Genomic DNA, 17,963 nt, shown 5'->3' with positions numbered 1-17,963 from the left:
GATTGTGGGCACAGCACAATAAATTGGATTTAGACAAAAGGGACACAAGCATAGACAACAATGTTGTGCATCTAAGTGTGGCTAGGTAAACTGACATATCAAATATGGGAAGAAACCCAAATCTGAACTTTAATGTAGACAAACAAACAGCCTTCACCGTTTGGTTTTCTGATGTGCGGCCAAGATGTAAAAAAAAGAAAGACACGTGCAAACCCTAAATGCAGCGTATTTCTGAAGTACAGCTAGCTAGGTCATAACTGTTATAAATACAGAAAGGAGGGGAAAAAAACAAAACAAAAAAAACAACTCCCATGTGGTGCATTTCTGCTGTGCCACAGGGTAAAATAATATGGAACACAAGACAATCTTTTCTGTTAAGCAGTCAGATAGAACCAAACACTGAGAAAGGACACAAGCACCTGCAGCATTGTGTTTTTTCTGAAGTGCAGTAAGGTAAGGCAGTATGAGACAGAAAGCACCAACAATGTTGAGCAGTGGCGGAATTACCAGGGTCGCACCAGTCGCATTGGCGACTGGGCCCTCTGGTTCCGCCACTGTAGGGGGGGGCCCGCCGCCACCTGGGAGAAAGTACACTACACTCACGGTGTACAGTCATTCACGGGGACACTGCATTCACGGGGAGCTCCGCCCATCCTCTCCTGCCGATCCGCCCATCCTTACTGATCGCATTCACGGGCACGCTGCAAGGCTCCGCCCATCCTCTCCACCCATCTTCTCATCCCACACTTAGGGGCACAGTCTCCGCCCACTTCACCCATCCTCTCCACCCATACTCGCTGCCTGAACTCACGGGCACAGGCCCCGCCCACTCCACCCATCTTCTTTGGCCCTGTCTGCACTCACAGGCCCCGCCCATCCCCTCTGCTCAGTGCTACTGCTCATCCAAGCAAGACCCAGCAAGGAAGGGGAACAGAGTGATCTGCAAGTGTGTGGCACCCATCCCTCAATATCAACACTGCCACTGATCCCCACACCACCACTACTGCACTGATACCCCCACACCACCCCCCACTACTGCACTGATACCCCCACACCACCACCACTACTGCACTGATACCCCCACACCACCACCACTACTGCACTGATCCCCACACCATTACTGCCACTGATCCACCATGACCACTACTGCCACTGACCCCATCCTTGCCACTGATACCATTCCCCTCCCCACCACTCAATCCCACCCACCGCCCCCAACCACCATCCTTGCCATGGATTCCATCCTCCCACCACCGCTGCCACTCATCCCATCCAATCCCCCCCATTCCACCCTCCCCCAACCATCACCCTTGGCACTGATCCCATTCCCCCACCACCTCTGCCACTCATCCCATTCAATCCCCCCTACCACTGATCCCACCCCCCCACCACAACCCTTGCCACGGATCCCATCCCCCTCACCGCTGCCACTTATCCCATCCCCCCACCACCACCATTGTCACTGATCCCATCCCTACCCAACCACCACTGCTGCCACTGATCCCATCCCCCCCACCGCTGCCACTCATCCCATCTCTCCCTCGCCGCTGCCACGCATCCCACCCCCCACCACTGATGACACTGATCCTATCCCTCCCCAACCGCCACTGATCCCATCCCCCACTAACACCGCTGCCACCCACTCATCCCAGGGGCGTAACTACAGGGGTTACAATTGCAATAGCACACATGTTGCCCCTGACCACCTGGATGGGGGGGGGGGCATTTAGAGGAACAAATCCCCCTCCATTTTTCTCCTGCAGCCACTAAAATTCTGCTTCTCCTCCTCTCCCTCTGATAGGCATTCAGTGGCTGCATGAGGAAAATGGAGGGGATTTGTTCCCCCTTCTATCCAGGTCCTGCTGCCCCTGAGATCAGTGGGGAGGGCCCTGGCCCGGAGGTCAGGGGGGCCCTCCATCATTTTTTGCACCGGGGCCCTGAAGGTTCTAGTTACGCCACTGATGTTGAGTATTTCTGCAGCAACATAAAAACTGAAAAAAAAAGCAGACAGCCTTCACAGCTTCCATCTTTCTGGTGTACCACAAAATAAGGCAATAACTCCATGATCTGTATTCCTGTTGTGCTGCAAAACTTCACCCAGAAGGGACAGATAAGCTTAAGGTAATCACAACTGTGAGATCCGACCTGCAACTTGGGGCTGCAAGATACATGAGAAGTCATACACCATGGCTTCCAGTGGGTACCATTCATGTCTGTGCGATTCTAGGTCGCAGCGCCTTCAAGCAGTCCCTGCTCTCTGGATCCACAGACCTCAAGATTATACAGGTCGCAGGGAAAAATTTGCAATTTTCAGGTCGAACAAGCGAGGGGTTACCAATGTTGTGTCTCCCTGGAGGAGTGCAGCCAACAACCCCCTGCTGTGTATCCCTAAGAAGCAGCAAGGTAGAACAATGAGAAACAGAAAAAACACCCTTCACTGCTGTGTCTTTCTGATATGCAGACAATAAGGCAGTAAATATAGGACATACAGGACACAAACCATCTTCAGTCTTTGTGTATGTCTGATGTGTAGCAATATAACTCTTCTGAACAGAGATAGCACAACCCTAAGCCTAGGTCCATATTGAAGCGATTTGGCATGAAAAGTAACATGTCAAATCAGATGTCTAAAATCGGCAGACATTGCCTTTGTGGTGCTGCACCGATTGTCAGAGGCACAGAGACACAAAAAACACAGACAGACCTAAATATTGTGTATGTCTGATGTGCAGAAATATAACAATGAGCAGAGAGGTCATAAGACTCAATGATGTGCATTTCTGCCATGTGGCACAAAACCAGAAAGTACTGTTGTATTTCTCTGATCTGTAGCCAAGCTTGATCCCTGCCATATCGTTGAAAGTTAGAAGGTCAGCTTTTAAGCATCTTGGAGCAACTTCAGATTCCTAGCAGCTGGGCTAATGGGGCCGGATTACCTAGTGCACCTGCTGACCAGGGGAGCTTACTCCAGAATAAGGATGAGCTGAAGCGTGTTCACAAACAGCACGTGCAGAGCCCGTAAGGAAGTCGGCACTGCGGAGAGCTAATCACAAGCAGTGAGACATTGTCCTGATGCACAGCTGCAGAGATTGGGAAATGTCTCACTGCTTGATTAGCGCTCCCAAGTGCCGACTTTCTGGAGGGCTCTGCATGTGCTGTTTGCAAAGACACCTGAGATCATCCTTACTCCTGAACCCTCCAAGTTCCTGCAAACCATTGCACAACCAACCCTGCTTTAATAACTTGTTCAGTGGTATACCTGACCTGTAAGAAACTCTTTATCTACCAGGTCTCCCCTCTTCACTATATTCACCCCTTCTAATGTACTACAATCAGGCTTATAGGGAGAGGCTGGCAACCTACTGTTGCGATAATCACAGGGTCTCTGATGCAAGAGGAAGCTGTGGCTGGTGGTTTTAGCAGAAGCTTTCATCTCAATTATCTCAAATGCCCAGAAACCATCTGGCTGGTATTAGGGAACTTGCAGCTAAATTCTCAATGTAAAGGGAAGTACTCACTGTTGTCATCTTCCCCCTTTGCCACAGCCACCGAGCTCGCTCTTCCATCCTTAAGGTCTACGCGCAAGGAGGATAGCCGCTAAAGTGCCCCCCCCCCCACCTGGGCAGCTGCCACGATGGGATACAGCTCGAAGAGTGATGAACACTGGGCGAAAGCAGAAATTTAAGAGAATTTCTGGGGGCCAAGGTTCGGCGAACCAGTGGCGGCCGAAAAAAGGCTGTGTAGACTGCGGCATCAGTGACCACCCATGATGGCTCGGCTGGTACTGCCGGGGATGAACATTGAAAGGACGTTTCAGCTAGTGAGGAACTTGTCCCACATACCCAAGTCTGCTACTGCTGCTTGGTCTAGTTTGAGAACTTGGTCTGGATCTTGCACTGGTGTGAGAAAAATTAAAATCTGTGATATAAAGGACAGTCCTTGAGGAATAATCCTCATTGTGAAGTTCAGCATTCCTAGTAAGGATTGGGACTGCCTCATGGTGCACCCTTGAGACCAGGTGAAGTTGGGGATAACTGTCCTGGTACGGGCTAGTTTGTCAGGGGCAGGCTATGGCACACTTGTGAGAGTGACACCTAGGAGGGTGATAGAGTGTGCCAGGCCTTCCACTTTATGCTCAGCTATGGGCACGTTGAGATTGCTGAAAGCTATCCTCAACCTGTCTAAATCTGCCAGTAGTGTGCCTGGTTCGGTGAGCAGGGAGTCATCGAGGTGGTAGATAACAGTCTGACGGTAGGCCTGGTGTGACTTTACCTGAAATGAACTGTCTCACCCCTGTCATGTGACTGACCCTGGTGAAGATGCAAACTGTATGTTCTTCCCCCTCCTATTTATGGTTATATATTTTTTTTTTATCTGGGGAAATAAAATCCAACCTGGTGCCAGATGGAAATCTGAACTAACCTCAGGGAGAAAGATGAAGAAAAGATGAGTGGCCCGTGTGCCACTAGAGATGAATGGCCAACTATGTGCACTGCGGGTTTGTGTGGCTGATTGTTTGTCACTGAGGTGTTTTGGCTACTTTGTAAGCGGGTTTGCACGTAGGTGCATACTGCAAAGTGTTTTATACTACTGGAGACGATATTCTGTGGTTGCAAGGGTGTCAGGTTTCTGGGGTGATATTGCGTGGTTGCAAGGGTCTCAGTCTGGTTTGCTTAGACGATATTGTGTGGTCGCAAGGGTCTCAATGAGTATGAAGTTGTGTTGAGATGATATTGCGTGGTTGCAAGGGTCTTAGAGAGAGTGTCAGGCTGCTGAGACGATTTTGCATGATTGCAAGGGTCTCGATGAGTATAAGGGTTTTTTTTTAATATAATGAAATTGCATGGTTGTAAGGGTCTTGACGAGTGAGGGGGTGCTGAGACAATATTGCATTTTGCAAGGGTCTCAAATGAGTGTCAGGTTGCTGAAACGATTTTGTATGGCTGAACAGGTGTCAGGTTGCTGAGACGAGATTGCGCAGTCACAAAGGTCTAGACGAGTGTGAGGTTGCTGAGATGACGTTTTGCAAGGGTCTCAAATGAGTGGCAGCTGCTGAGAAAACATTGCCTGACTTTTTTTTTGTTAAAGTGAAAACGACATTTCAAATGCCTCTGAACCCATTTTTTTAGTGTTCCAAAAAGCTTCTAAGCTCAACTGCTTAGAAACGACTATAAACGACCCTGTGTATATGTACTGATAAGATGACATAGAGGAGAGTTCAGGAGCAGCTGAAAAAAAAAAACGCCCAACTGCTCCTAAACGTCTGTTTACCAGCAGCAGTGTACATGAGGCGTAAGACGATTTGTCCGGCTGTAAGGGTCTCAATAACTGTCAGGTTGCTGGGGCGAGACTGCATGGTCACAAAAGTCTTGATGAGTGGGAGGTTGCTCGAGACGATATTGCGTGGTTGCAAGGGTCTCGATGAGTGTGGGGCTGCAGAGACGGTATTGCATTTGCAATGGTCTCAACAGGTGTCAGGCTGCTGGGCCAAGATTGTGTGGTGACAAAGGGGGTATTTATTTTTTTGACAAGTGAGAGGTTGCTGAGACGATATTGTGTTTTGCAAGGATCTCAACAAGGGTGTCAGGCTGCTGACATGATTTTGCATAGTTACAAGAGTCTCAACAGGTGTCAGGTTGCTGGGCCGAGGTGGCGTGGTGGTAAAGGTTTATTATATATTATTATCTTTATATATTTTTTTTTTTTTTTTTATTGTGTGAGGGTTAACAGAAAATATTGCATTTTGCAAGGGTATCAACAAGAGTGACAGGCTGCTGAGATGGTTTTGCATGGCTGCAAGGGTCTCAACGAATGAGAATTGGGTTACTAAGAAAAGGATAGAAACACCTGTCTTGTTTGTTGGCTTACCGTACCTTTAAATGAGCAGAATAAGGGATAAGGACAACGTCTGTTTGATTGGCAAGTTCCATAGGGGCAACTAACGAATGATATGGGAGACAACGAATGGTAACGAATTGATAGGACATAAAGAATGTGGTAACAAATCTTACTTGCGACAGTGGGCCATGCGAGTGAGTTCACAGCGGACTGTGGCTGGAATGCAAAATATTGGGAAGGTGTGGAGTGATGCCGTGCATGAGGCAAAACAACAGGGTTTTGTGTAGAAAATAGAATGCAAGAAGTGTCTATGAATAATTTGTAAGTTCCACTGCGGGAACCGAACATATGGCTCGAGTGACACCGTGAGTGGCCACGAATTTTGACATGACAAACACGGTAACGAATCCTACCTGCGACAGTGATCTGGTGACCGGTTTCGCATTGGACTGGAGTGGGTGTGCAACACACCCCAATTCCGCATACACATGACCAGACTTTCTGGCAGAAAAGGTCAGATGGAATCATTTCATCGGATATTCTGATCAAGTGTGGGCTTCATCTGACTTTTTTCTTCAAAAATTCTGACGGACCTACAAATAGAACATGTTTTAAATCTTTCCGACGGAATCAATTCCTTTTGGGAAAACCGTTGGTCTGTATCCTATTCCAACAGACCAAAAACGACGCAAGAGCAGCTATTGGCTACTGGCTATTTTTCTTTTTTCTAGTCCCATCGTACGTGTTGTACGTCACTGCGTTCTAAACGATCAGACTTTGGTGTGATCATGTGTAGGCAAGTCCGTTTCGTCTGAACTCTGTCAGAAAAACCATCAGAGTTTATTCTGACAGAAATAACGGTCGTGTGGTATGGCGCCGTGCATGGCATACAGAAAATAACTTTGGTTTGGTAAATAAATAAAAGAAGAAACGTGTATAAACGATTCACAAGTTCTGCTGCGGGAACTAAAAACACACGCCATGGGGGAAACAACCAATGGCAACGGTAGAAAGTATGCAATGTTGTAAAGAGAAATGACTCCGATACAAAATCGGTTGTAAGGAGTATTAAATGAATCCGATACGAATTGGTTGTAGAGTGTATGCCACCCCTTACTCTGAAACAAACACCTAACAACCACCCAGCCCCCCAGGCTAATCAAGTGCAGACAAGGCACTAGATGGGTCTAATTACCACCATAATCATCCACAGAACCCGTACAAACAATACATGCTCATCTCCAAATGGATGAGATGGTAACCCCTAGACAGTAAATCTTATAACCAGTGAAGCCTATGGTGAGTGATATCGGACAACAGCCGACAGCAGCTCGGAGGCTTGGATTTACAAATGAATCATATGTTTGGCAGAAGGAACTTACGCCTGTGCTGAATTATGATGCCAAACATTATATATATTTTTTAACAGAGACTTACGGAACAAAATGGTGATCATTGCAATATTTTATGTCACATGGTATTTGCGCAGCGGTCTTTCAAACGCATTTTGAAAGACTTTGGTACTACGGTACCTAAAAATCTCCATGGGCAACACTTTAAAAAACATTTAACAGTTACCAGATTAGAGTTATAGAAAAGTTATTTTGCAAGAATTATTGTTCTCACTCTGACGATCGCAGCGATACCTCATATGTGTGATTTGAACACCGTTTACATTTGCGGGCACGACTTAATACTGTCTTTTTTTTTTTAATCGGCGCCATTGGAGGCTGAGTAAAACGGAAGTGACCTTGTGATGTTGCTTCCGCGATTGCAGATCGGAGCCGAGTGCAGAAGTTCCGGCTGGGTGCTCGGGTCTCCCAGTGGGACGGGAAGAGTGGAGGAAGGTGGCGGGAGAAGGTCCCCACCCGCTCCCCTGGGATAACAGCCGAGCGGCTTTTAGACTCATCGGTTGATTTTCCTGAAGAGCCGACCGCCCACTTTAAAAAATGGTACCGGGGTGATGCCTGCAACATCTCAGTATAACCCTTTCATGCCGAGGCCGCATATATGCTTAAGATCGGCGTGAAGGGGTTTTAGGCAATGTTTTAGATTACTTGCAGTAGCTTATTTGCAGTGCCTTGAAAAAGTATTCATATCCCTTGACATTTTCCATATTTTGTCATGTTACAACCAAAAACGTCAATGTATTCTATTGGTATTTTATGTGAGAGACCAAACACAAAGTGGCACATAATTGTGAAGAAAAGGAAAATGATAAATGGTTTTCTAATTGTTTTTACAAATAAAAATCTAATTGTGGCGTGCATTTGTATTCAGCCCCCCCCCCTTAGTCAATACTTTGTAGAACCTCCTTTCGCTGCAATTAGAGCTGTAAGTCTTTTTGGGGATGTCTCTATCAGCTTTGCACATCTATAGAGTGACATTTTTGACCATTCTTCTTTGCAAAATAGATCAAGCTCTGTCAGATTGGATGCAGTGTGTCTGTGAACAGTGTCCCCCTCATGGCTTCTCTTAAAAAAAAAAAAAAAAAAAAAAAAAAATAATAATGATTTGTGGAGTGCACAACTAATAGTTGTCCTGTGGACAAATTTGCCCACTTGACCTGTGGATGTCTGCAGCTCCTCCAGAGTTATCATGGGCCTCTTGGCTGCTTCTCTGATTAATGCTCCCCTTGTCTGGCCTGTCAGTTTAGGTGGATTGCTATGTCTTGGTAGGTCTGCAGTTGTGTCATTTTTGGATGATGGATTGAACAGTGCTCTGTGAGATGTTCAAAGCTTGGGATATTTTTTTTCTAACCTAACCCTCCACAACTTTATCCCTGATCTGTCTGGTGTGTTCCTTGGCCTTCATCATGCCGTTTGTTCACTAAGGTTCTCTAACAAACCTCTGAGGGCTCCACAGAACAGCCATTTATACTGAGATTAGACTATTTACTAATTTGGTGGTTTCTGAAGGCAATTGGTTACACTAGATTTTAGTTAGGGGTTTCAGAGTAAAGGGGGCTGACTATAAATACACACCACCTCTTTTCAGATAAACAGTTGTAAAAAAGTTTGAAAACCACTGATCATTTTCCTTCCACTTCACAATTATGTGCCACTTTGTGATGGTCTATCACATAAAATCCCAATAAAATACGTATATTACGTTTTTGGTTGTAACATGAAAAAATTTGTCTGTTGTGATTTTCATCTTCGATTTTGATGTGAACTTTTCTAAATAAATGAAGGCAATTTTTCAAGAGTGTGGCTGTCCAGAATCAGTTCCTGTTTATTTATTATTATTATTTATTATTATTAGCAATTGTCAGCACCTACGGCTTCCGAACCAAGAGAGAGGTTTACCATCTGTCTGTCCTCCTGGAGCGGTGATATCTCCCCCTTTCTGCATGCATCAGTGAGAGAAGGGTGGTGTAAGGCCCCAGTCACACAGGGCTCATTCTGTGTGGAATCCATTCCAATGAGCAAGGGATCAGCTCATAGATCTCCTGCTGATTGGAACCCAGCAGGCGGGTGACACATCCGTGTCTGATCAGTTTCTGCAAGTGGACAAGGACAGAACCCGCTCTGCTCTATGGGCAGACCGGGAGTAAGCGGACTCTGGCTGTCCAATTACACCCAGCTACCTGCAATCAGATCTGCGTGAACAGAAGTGAATGGATCCCCTTCTATTTTTGCTTTTGTATGAGCAGATCGGATAAGACCCTGGGGTAGGCAGGTGTAAATGGACACAAGTCCACTTACACCCACCTGTCCATAGGGGTGAATACACCATCAGATCAATTCAGTCTGAAAAACTGACAGGTGGACCTGATCAGACCTCCCATATAAAAGTAGTCTCATGGTTTAGTTCAGTTAATTGTTGCTCCAGGAGACTCAAAAGCATAAGAGGAATTATGTATCCTACTAGATTTATTTTGTATTCATCTCCGAGATCCTAATTTTGCTCTTAAAAGTAACTCTCGAGTCAGTACAGAGTCAAAAAAGGTCCTGAGCACTTAAGCCCTATCACTTACCTATGCCCCTAAAACTCATCAAACCTTGAGTAGCATGTCCGTCTGTTTATGAAAAGTCATTCTTAATGCCCGACCCCCAGCATTGCACCTGTGCACGTGAAATTACACGTGCAGCAGCATGCAGCGTGTTTTTAAAAAAGAGCGGGGACATCTTTCCCCATGTTTCTGGCAGGTGCAGCAGCCCATTCAAATGAATGAGCTGCTGTACCCGTGACGTGTGCACACAAATGCACATATGTGAACCTAGCCCAGGATAGAATTTAAGTTTATTTCTTACCTTGAGTTTTTAATGTGCTGATGAAGATATTCTGGATGAAATTATGGAACCATTGGGTCTTTAACACCATGAATAATTAATGTTGGACAATCAATTAATGGTAGCAAGTGCTGACATATATCACCTACAAGAAAAATAAATTACATCAATCTTGGGGATTGTACAGGAGGCTCTTAAAATATCTGCTAATAAACCAAATATTTAAATATTTCTTTGTTCACACAAATAGAGCTTTCTTTTGGTGGTATTTAATCACCACTGGGTTTTTTATTTTTTGCTAAATAAATGAAAAAAAAAAGACTGAAAATTTTGAATACAAAATGCATTCGTTTCTGTTATAAAATTTTGCAAATAAATAATTGTTCTTCATAAATTTGGCCCAAAATGTATTCTGCTTCATTTCTTTAGTGACGATAACCCAAATCAGTGTATATTATTTAGACTCCAGGAAAGGTAGAGGCTATATATATATATATATATATATATATATATATATATATAAATATTGATCACTCCTTATGTACTATCTAATTTCTTGAGGCCCTAAAATGCCAGGACAGTAGAAATACCCCTCAAATAACCTCTTTTTGGAAAGTAGACCAATGTATTTAGTAAGAGGCATGTTTTTTTTTTTTTTTTTTTTTTTACATACTGTCACCAGTGCAGTACAACGTCATCATTTAACTGGCGTGGCAGTGATTAGGGACACTGACTGGTGACAGTACGAAAAAAAAAAAAAACCCCATACACACACTATACTATTTTATTATTAAATTTTTTTGAAACACACTGACCAGAGCAATAATAACATTGTACTGCTCTAAGGAAGTGATAAGGATGTTTTTATTTATTTATTTATTTTTTTTACACATTATGTTTGCTTATAACATTGCTATAAGCAAGCATTTTACTGAATTAAACTGAATCATTCAGTCTGTTTTGTTGTGGTTGGTCAAAGCTAATCACATGGCACAGATGGGCTGTGATTAGCCCCGTCTATACCATGTGATCAAATTGACCAATCACAGCTAGCAACACAGTTGTACAGAATGGATGGCATGAAAGAAAGCCATCCATTGTGTACAACGGTCATGTGACCTGCTGTGATTGGTCACAGTGACCACATGGTACCGGCAACAAACTGGGAAGGCTGATAGGTCATCAGCCGTATCCCGTGTACATGGCCGGTGACAGATCATGCCAAGTTTCAGATGATAATTGGCACTTTTGCTTCTGACAGCCACTAGCACACCAAATTCAGGTAGTTATAAAACGCGCCATTTCCACATTGTGTTGCATTAATGTGCTCTTTCTACATTGAGTCTCTTTATGCACCAAAATCAAAAGTGGTGCTAATTAGGACCAACTTTCTTTTGGCGTACAGAGAGAAAAACCAACAGATTTTTTTTAAGGTGTCTTGAGTGCGTTGTAAAAGCGGCATAACATGAGCCAGGGGCGGATCCAGAGTCTCGTCTCGGGAGGGGCACTGCCAGAAAATATGTTTTTTTGGGGGAAATTTATCTGTGAAATGGATAGAGTGGATTACATGATTTTACAAAGACTTTAACTAGGGCTTTTTTTGTGGGGTAGGGCTTATATATTACAGCCATCCCAGAAACTCACGTTAGGTCTTATTTTGGGGGTAAGGCTTATTTTTTGGGTAAAAAAAAAAAAAAAAAGGGTAGAGCACCATAGTAGTTCATTCTGAAATACAAGCCGACTTGTGCAAGGATCCCCCGCTCGCTGTCACGAGTTTTGGAAATGATGGGGGTGGCGCGGGGGGCGGTGCATCTAACATATTACACCCTGAATATGGGTGTAACATGTTTCAAAAGGTAAACTTATCCTTTAACATTTGCATATAATTTTGGCTACCTTTCTGTTTACTGCCCTTTACCAATGGTTTCACTGGCAGTAATCATACTCAGATTTGTCTAGATCTGTTAGAGCTTTACGTTAATGCTTCATGCTTACTGAGCAGAACACACACACACACACACCTTTCTGATTGCACAATCCACTTAGATTAGATTGAGCGATTCAAACAAAGTAAAAGTATGTCTCTGCTAAAATACAATATTACAATTTACCTAGCCCTAACAACTTTCATATCTTATTACCCTTCTCTTTAACCGGTTGTTGACCAGCCGCCCTCATTATACTGCGGCCGGTTGGCCTTGTCTGCGCAAATTGCTGTAGGTGTACGTCAGCAGCTTTAAGAGCGATAGGGGGCATGTGTGCGTCCGCGGTGTGACGCTGGAGCGGATGCACCTGTGATCGCTCCTCAGAGAGCCAGGGATCTGTCAATGTAAAGAGACTCCTGTTCTGACAGGGGAGTATTGAGAGATCTGCTGTTCCTAGTGATCAGAAACAGCAATCTATTTCCTCCTCTAGTCAGTACACTGCCCCCACAGATATAAACACCTCCCGAGGTAACACTTAACCCCTTGATCGCCCCCTAGTGTTAACCCCCTTCCCTGCCAGTGACATTTAAAAAGTAATCAGTAGCTATTTTTAGCTCTGGTCGCTGTATAAATGTCACTGGTCCCAAAAAATGTGTCAGAAGTGTCTGATCTGTCCGCCGCAATGTTGCAGTCCCGCAAAAAAAAATAAAAAAAAAAATAAAAAAATTATATATATTCGCATATCGCCCCCATTACTAGTAAAAAAAATTAAAAGAATATATATATATATTTTTTTTAGTACAGGACACCGGGAATGTGTCCTGGATGGCAGGTACAGTCCACCCAATATTTGAGTCATGGTCCCTTTAAGGCCCTTTAAGGGGCACAGTTGCAGAGTCTTCAAACCCTGATCACTAGGACTTTGGTCCTGTTAACATTAACATTTACGCCACCACTGAAAATTACTAAATTACTTTCAAGGCGCGTGCGCATACACACGCACACACCACATTCTTTTACATGCATATGATATAAAGAGAGACTGAAATATTCCGTTTTCATACCCACCATGCAACCCTGCAATACAATTTAAACCAAGACACTACACCATGTACTCCAATGTATACAGTATATACACCCCAATGTTTACAGCACCACACCCCAATACACACAACACCACCAAACTCAATATGCACAGCACCATGCACCCCAATACACACAAGAAACCTCCACACCAACCCTAGCTACTGCGCAGTTAAGTTGACAATACCAGCTCACCCAACTGATTTCATCTCCATCCCTTCAGCGGGTACACGGGTCAAGATCCTCAGCTTGCATCTGACTTTGTCCAAGTCTTTCCAAAACACAAAGCTGTTGTCCATGCTTTCAGAGTAGCTTAATCATGTACTGTTTTAGTACTTGCTGAGGTGCTGCAGAGTTGCAAGGGAACACCAACTGCACTGCAGCCACGGAGTAGGGAATGAGGACCCTGAGCATCTACCCAGTACTCCTACTGTGGTCCTGATTATCAATGGAGTGCTTATCAGGAAGCAAATGCAATGCAGATGCTCAGTCACCCACAGCCCCCCCCCCCCCGCAGGTGCTTTAACTCCTTCAGATCCACGCTATAGCCGAATGACGGCTACAGCGCAGATCTGCTTTGCCGGGAGGCTGTCAATAGATGTCCTCCCCTTTGCACACTCTCCGTACGCCCCCTGATCACTGAGTCAATGAGACTCGGGTGATCACAGATAGGAGTAAGGGGCCAATCCTGGCCTCTTACCATGTTTTCAGCTGTCAGCCAATGACAGCAGATCACGTGATGTAAACAGAAGATTGGTAATCATCTTTTTTTTTCTCCTCGCGCTGACAGCGAGGAGAAAAAAAAGCCGAACACCGGTTTCAGTGCAAGGGACATGTGCCCGCCTCATCTGTGCCCACAAATACTGCCTTCCAGTGCCACCTGCTAGTGCCCACACAGTGCCACGAATCAGTGCATAAGTGCCAGCAATCAGTGTCGCCTATCAATGCCCACGAGTGCCACCTATCAATGCCCACCAGTGTTGCCAATCAGTGCCTCATCAGTGCCACCTAGCAGTGCTGCCTATCAGCGCCGATCAGTGTCCATCACTGCCACCTATTAGTGCCCAGTGCCAGCTATCAGTGCCACCTATTAGTGCTTATCAGTGCCACCCATCAATGCCCTTCAGTGGCATCCATCAGTGCCACCTCTCAGTGCCCACCAATGCCGCCTATTAGTGCCCATCAATGCAGCCCATCAGTGCAGAAACATCTGCGTACATCAAATTTACAAAATTTATTAACAAAATATAAAACGGTTTTGTATTTTTTTTTTTAAAATTCTGCCATTTTTAATTTTCTTTAACAAAAAATAAAAAAACCCAGATGTGATCAAATATCACCAAAAGAAAGCTCTATTTGTGGGAAAAAATGATAAACATTTTATTTGGGTACAGTGCTGTATGACCTTGCAATTGTTCAAAGAGTGACAGCAATAAAAGCTGAAAATTAGTCTGGGCAGGAGGGTGGTTTAGGTGCCCAGTAAGCAAGTGGTTAAAGCAGCATTAAACCCAAAACAAAAAGTGTAATATATTGCAGCTTACCAATCAGATGTGGTGTCTGCATTTGTTTTCTTTTGTTTGGCATTTCAATCTCTGTTTTCACGTGGTGATCTGGCCAGTGACACACTTTGTAAATTAGACAGATCTTTGGAGGATTGAGCATAGGCACAGCAGACAGCCTCATTATAAAGGGGGAGTGGAGTGTTTAATGAGTTAGCAGATTTATAACCACTAACAAATTGAGGCCAAACTCCAGCTCACACTTTCTAATCAGTTACACTACAGCATAAAGCCATTTTCCTTTTGAGATAAAGCTGTTACATGAATAAACAAAAGCTGATCACCCCTGTTAGTGTTAGGTGGTTTGTCTCATCCATGTAAACTGATATATTCTGCTAAAGAGTTTGTGCAGTGAAAAATAACAGATTTGCTGGTTGAATTACCAGATGAAAACAGAAAGCCTAAAAAAAGGGAACGAATACAGCCATCACATCTAGGAACTGTTAACTGCAATATAATAAATGTTTGTTTTTGGGTTTAATACTGCTTTAAAAAAAAAAAAAAAAAAAAGGAGGATTGAGAGTGATACATCAGATCTTGTACTTCTATGATACACTAGTATCAAATATAGATGAAAGATGGCAATCTGACAAGCCATTTCTTGACATACTTGTCATTAATGAACAGACTTACCATTCGATACATTAAGAAACTGACTGATAGCATCAACCCAAGCAGAAAATGTGTTTGCAAAATACTCCTTTCCATACAAATCTTCCATGGGCTGTCTCATCTTTTGACTCCAGTTTGACACATCCTTTACAGCTAAATAGGTTGAAAGACAGGTTAGTGTGTATTGCTGTTTTGAATATCACACAGTTCATGCACCACATGTTACAGTGCCTTGCAAAAGTATTCACCCCCTTGGCATTTTTCCTGTTTTGTTGCCTCACAACATGGAATTAACATGGATTGTTTGAGGATTCGCATCATTTAAATGACAGAACATGCCCACAACTTTGAAGATGTTTATTTTTTTGTGAAGCAAACAAATAGGACAAAATAACAGAAAATGTCAATGTGCATAACTATTCACCCCCTAAAGTCAATACTTTAGAGCCACCTTTTGCAGCTATCACAGCTCCAAGACGTTTTGGATAAGTCTCTATGAGCCACATCTTACCACAGGGATTTTTGGTCATTCCTCCTTGCAAAACTGCTCCAGCTCCTTCAAGTTGGATGGTTAGTGCTTGTGAACAGCAATCTTTAAGTCTGAGCACAGATTTTCTATTGGATTGAGGTCTGGGCTTTGACTAGGCCATTCCAACACATTTACATGTTTCCCCTTAAACAACTCAAGTGTTACTTTCGCAGTGTTTTGTCCTGCTGGAAGGTGAACCTCTGTCCCAGCCTCAAATCACACACAGAGTGGTACAGGTTTTGCTCAAGTAAATCCCTGTATTTAGCACCATCCATCTTTCCCTCAACTCTGACCAGTTTCCCAGTCCCAACTGCTGAAAAACAGCCCCACAGCATGATGCTGCCACCGCCATGTTTCACTGTGGGGATGGTGTTCTTTGGGTGATGTGATGTGTTGGTTTAGCGCCAGACATAGCTTTTTCTTTGATGGCCAAAAAGTTAAATTTTAGTCTCAAAACCAGAGCACCTTCCTCCATACATTTTTGGAGTCTCCCACGTGCCTTTTCGCAAACTCAAAATGTGCCATTTTGTTTTTTGCTGAAAGTAATGGCTTTCTTCTAGCCACTCTGCCATGAAGCCCAACTCTATGGAGCGTACAGCTTATTGTCGTCCTATGTACAGATACTCCAGTCTCTGCTGTGGGACTCTGCAGCTCCTCCAGGGTTACCTTAGGTCTCTGTGCTGCCTCTCTGATTAATGCCCTCCTTGCCCAGTCCATGAGTTTTGGTGTGCCGCTGTCTCTTGGCAGGTTTGCTATTGTGCCATGTTCTTTCCATTTGTTTATGATAGATTTGATGGTGCTCCTAAGAATAAACAAAGATTTGGATATTTTTTTTTTTTTTTATAACCTAACCCTGATTTGTACTTCTCAACAACATTGTCCCTTACTTGTTTGGAGAGTTCCTTGGTCTTCATGGCAGTGTTTGGTTAGTGGTGCCTCTTGCTTAGGTGTTGCAGCCTCTGGGGCCTTTCAAAAAGGTGTGTATATGTAATGACAGATCACGTGACACTTAGATTACACATAGGTGAACATCATTTCATCAGTTTTTTTTTATTTCTGAAAAATTGTTTTATGTATATATTTTTCTAATTTTACTTCACCAATTTAGACTATTGTGTTCTGATCCATCACATACAATTCAGATTAACCGCTTGCCGACCAGCTGCTGCAGTTGTACTACGACAACATGGCTTGGCTGCACGAATCGTTATGCAACGTCGGTAACATAAACGGCCCCCTGCTCGCTCCCCGAGCCGATGCGAGTGCCCGGTGGTTTCGATCACTGGGCACATGGAGAAGCAGGAGCTGTGTGTGTAAACACACAGTTTCCAGTTCTCTGAGGAGTGAACTGACAGACTGTCTGTTCGTACAGAGTATGAACAGCGATCTGTTAGTTTCCCTGCACAGTCCTATCCCCCCCTTCAGTTAGAACATGTACTAGGACACACGTTAACCCCTTCACTGCCCCCTAGTTTTAACCCTGCACTGCCAGTGACATTTTTACAGTAATCAATGCAATTTTAATCGCTGTATTAATGTCAATGGCCCCAAAAATGTGTAAAAATTGTCCGACGTGTCCACCATAATGTCGCAGTCACGAAAAATAAATAAAAATAAAAATAAAAAAAATTGCTGATCGTCGCCATTATTAGTAAAAAAAAAAATATTATTAATAAAAATATCCCCTATTTTGATGCTATAACTTTTGCGCAAACCAATCAATATACGCTTATTGTGATTTTTTTTTTACCAAAAATATGTAGAAGAATACGTATCGGCCTAAACTGAGGGAAATTTTTTTTTTATATATAGTTGTTGGGGATATTTATTATAGCAAACAGTCAAAGTTGTCGCTGTTTTTTTGTTTATAGCGCAAACAATAAAAACTGCAGAGGTGATCAAATACCACCAAAATAAAGCTCTATTTGTGGGGAAAAGAGGACGACAATTTTGTTTGGGAGTCACGTCGCACGACCGCGCAATTGTCAGTTAAAGCGACGCAGTGCCAAATCGCAAAAAGTGGTCTGGTCTTTGGCCAGCCAAATGGTCCGGGGCTTAAGCGGTTAAAAAAACAATGAACTAAAGGCTGTAATGTAACAAAATAGGTAAAAAGCCAAGGGGGTGAATACTTTTGCAAGGCACTGTAGATTTACAATGGCAATTGATTGCAATTAGGGTGAAA

General features: G+C 43.8%; 1 protein-coding gene across 2 annotated transcripts in view; it reads right to left on the bottom strand.

The window, feature by feature from the left end:
- The window catches only part of BPHL (biphenyl hydrolase like), a 67,802-nt gene that overhangs the window by 24,950 nt on the left and 24,889 nt on the right, over positions 1-17,963 (bottom strand). For both annotated transcript variants that reach the window (XM_077492113.1, XM_077492112.1), the window contains exons 5-6: positions 15,274-15,405; positions 10,095-10,218 (exon numbers count right to left, since the gene is read on the bottom strand). In XM_077492113.1, coding sequence (XP_077348239.1) covers positions 10,136-10,218; positions 15,274-15,405 — 215 coding nt within the window. In that variant the 3' untranslated portion in view covers positions 10,095-10,135. The remainder of the gene's footprint in view (positions 1-10,094; positions 10,219-15,273; positions 15,406-17,963) is intronic.

This window comes from Lithobates pipiens, unplaced genomic scaffold (genome assembly GCF_037356315.1).
Source record: "Lithobates pipiens isolate NorthernLeopardFrog02 unplaced genomic scaffold, aLitPip1_a1.2 Scaffold_19, whole genome shotgun sequence".
Taxonomy (NCBI): Eukaryota; Metazoa; Chordata; class Amphibia; order Anura; family Ranidae; genus Lithobates; species Lithobates pipiens.
The sequence above is the reverse complement of the archived record's forward strand: the minus strand, read 5'-3'. Positions and strand labels throughout refer to the sequence as shown.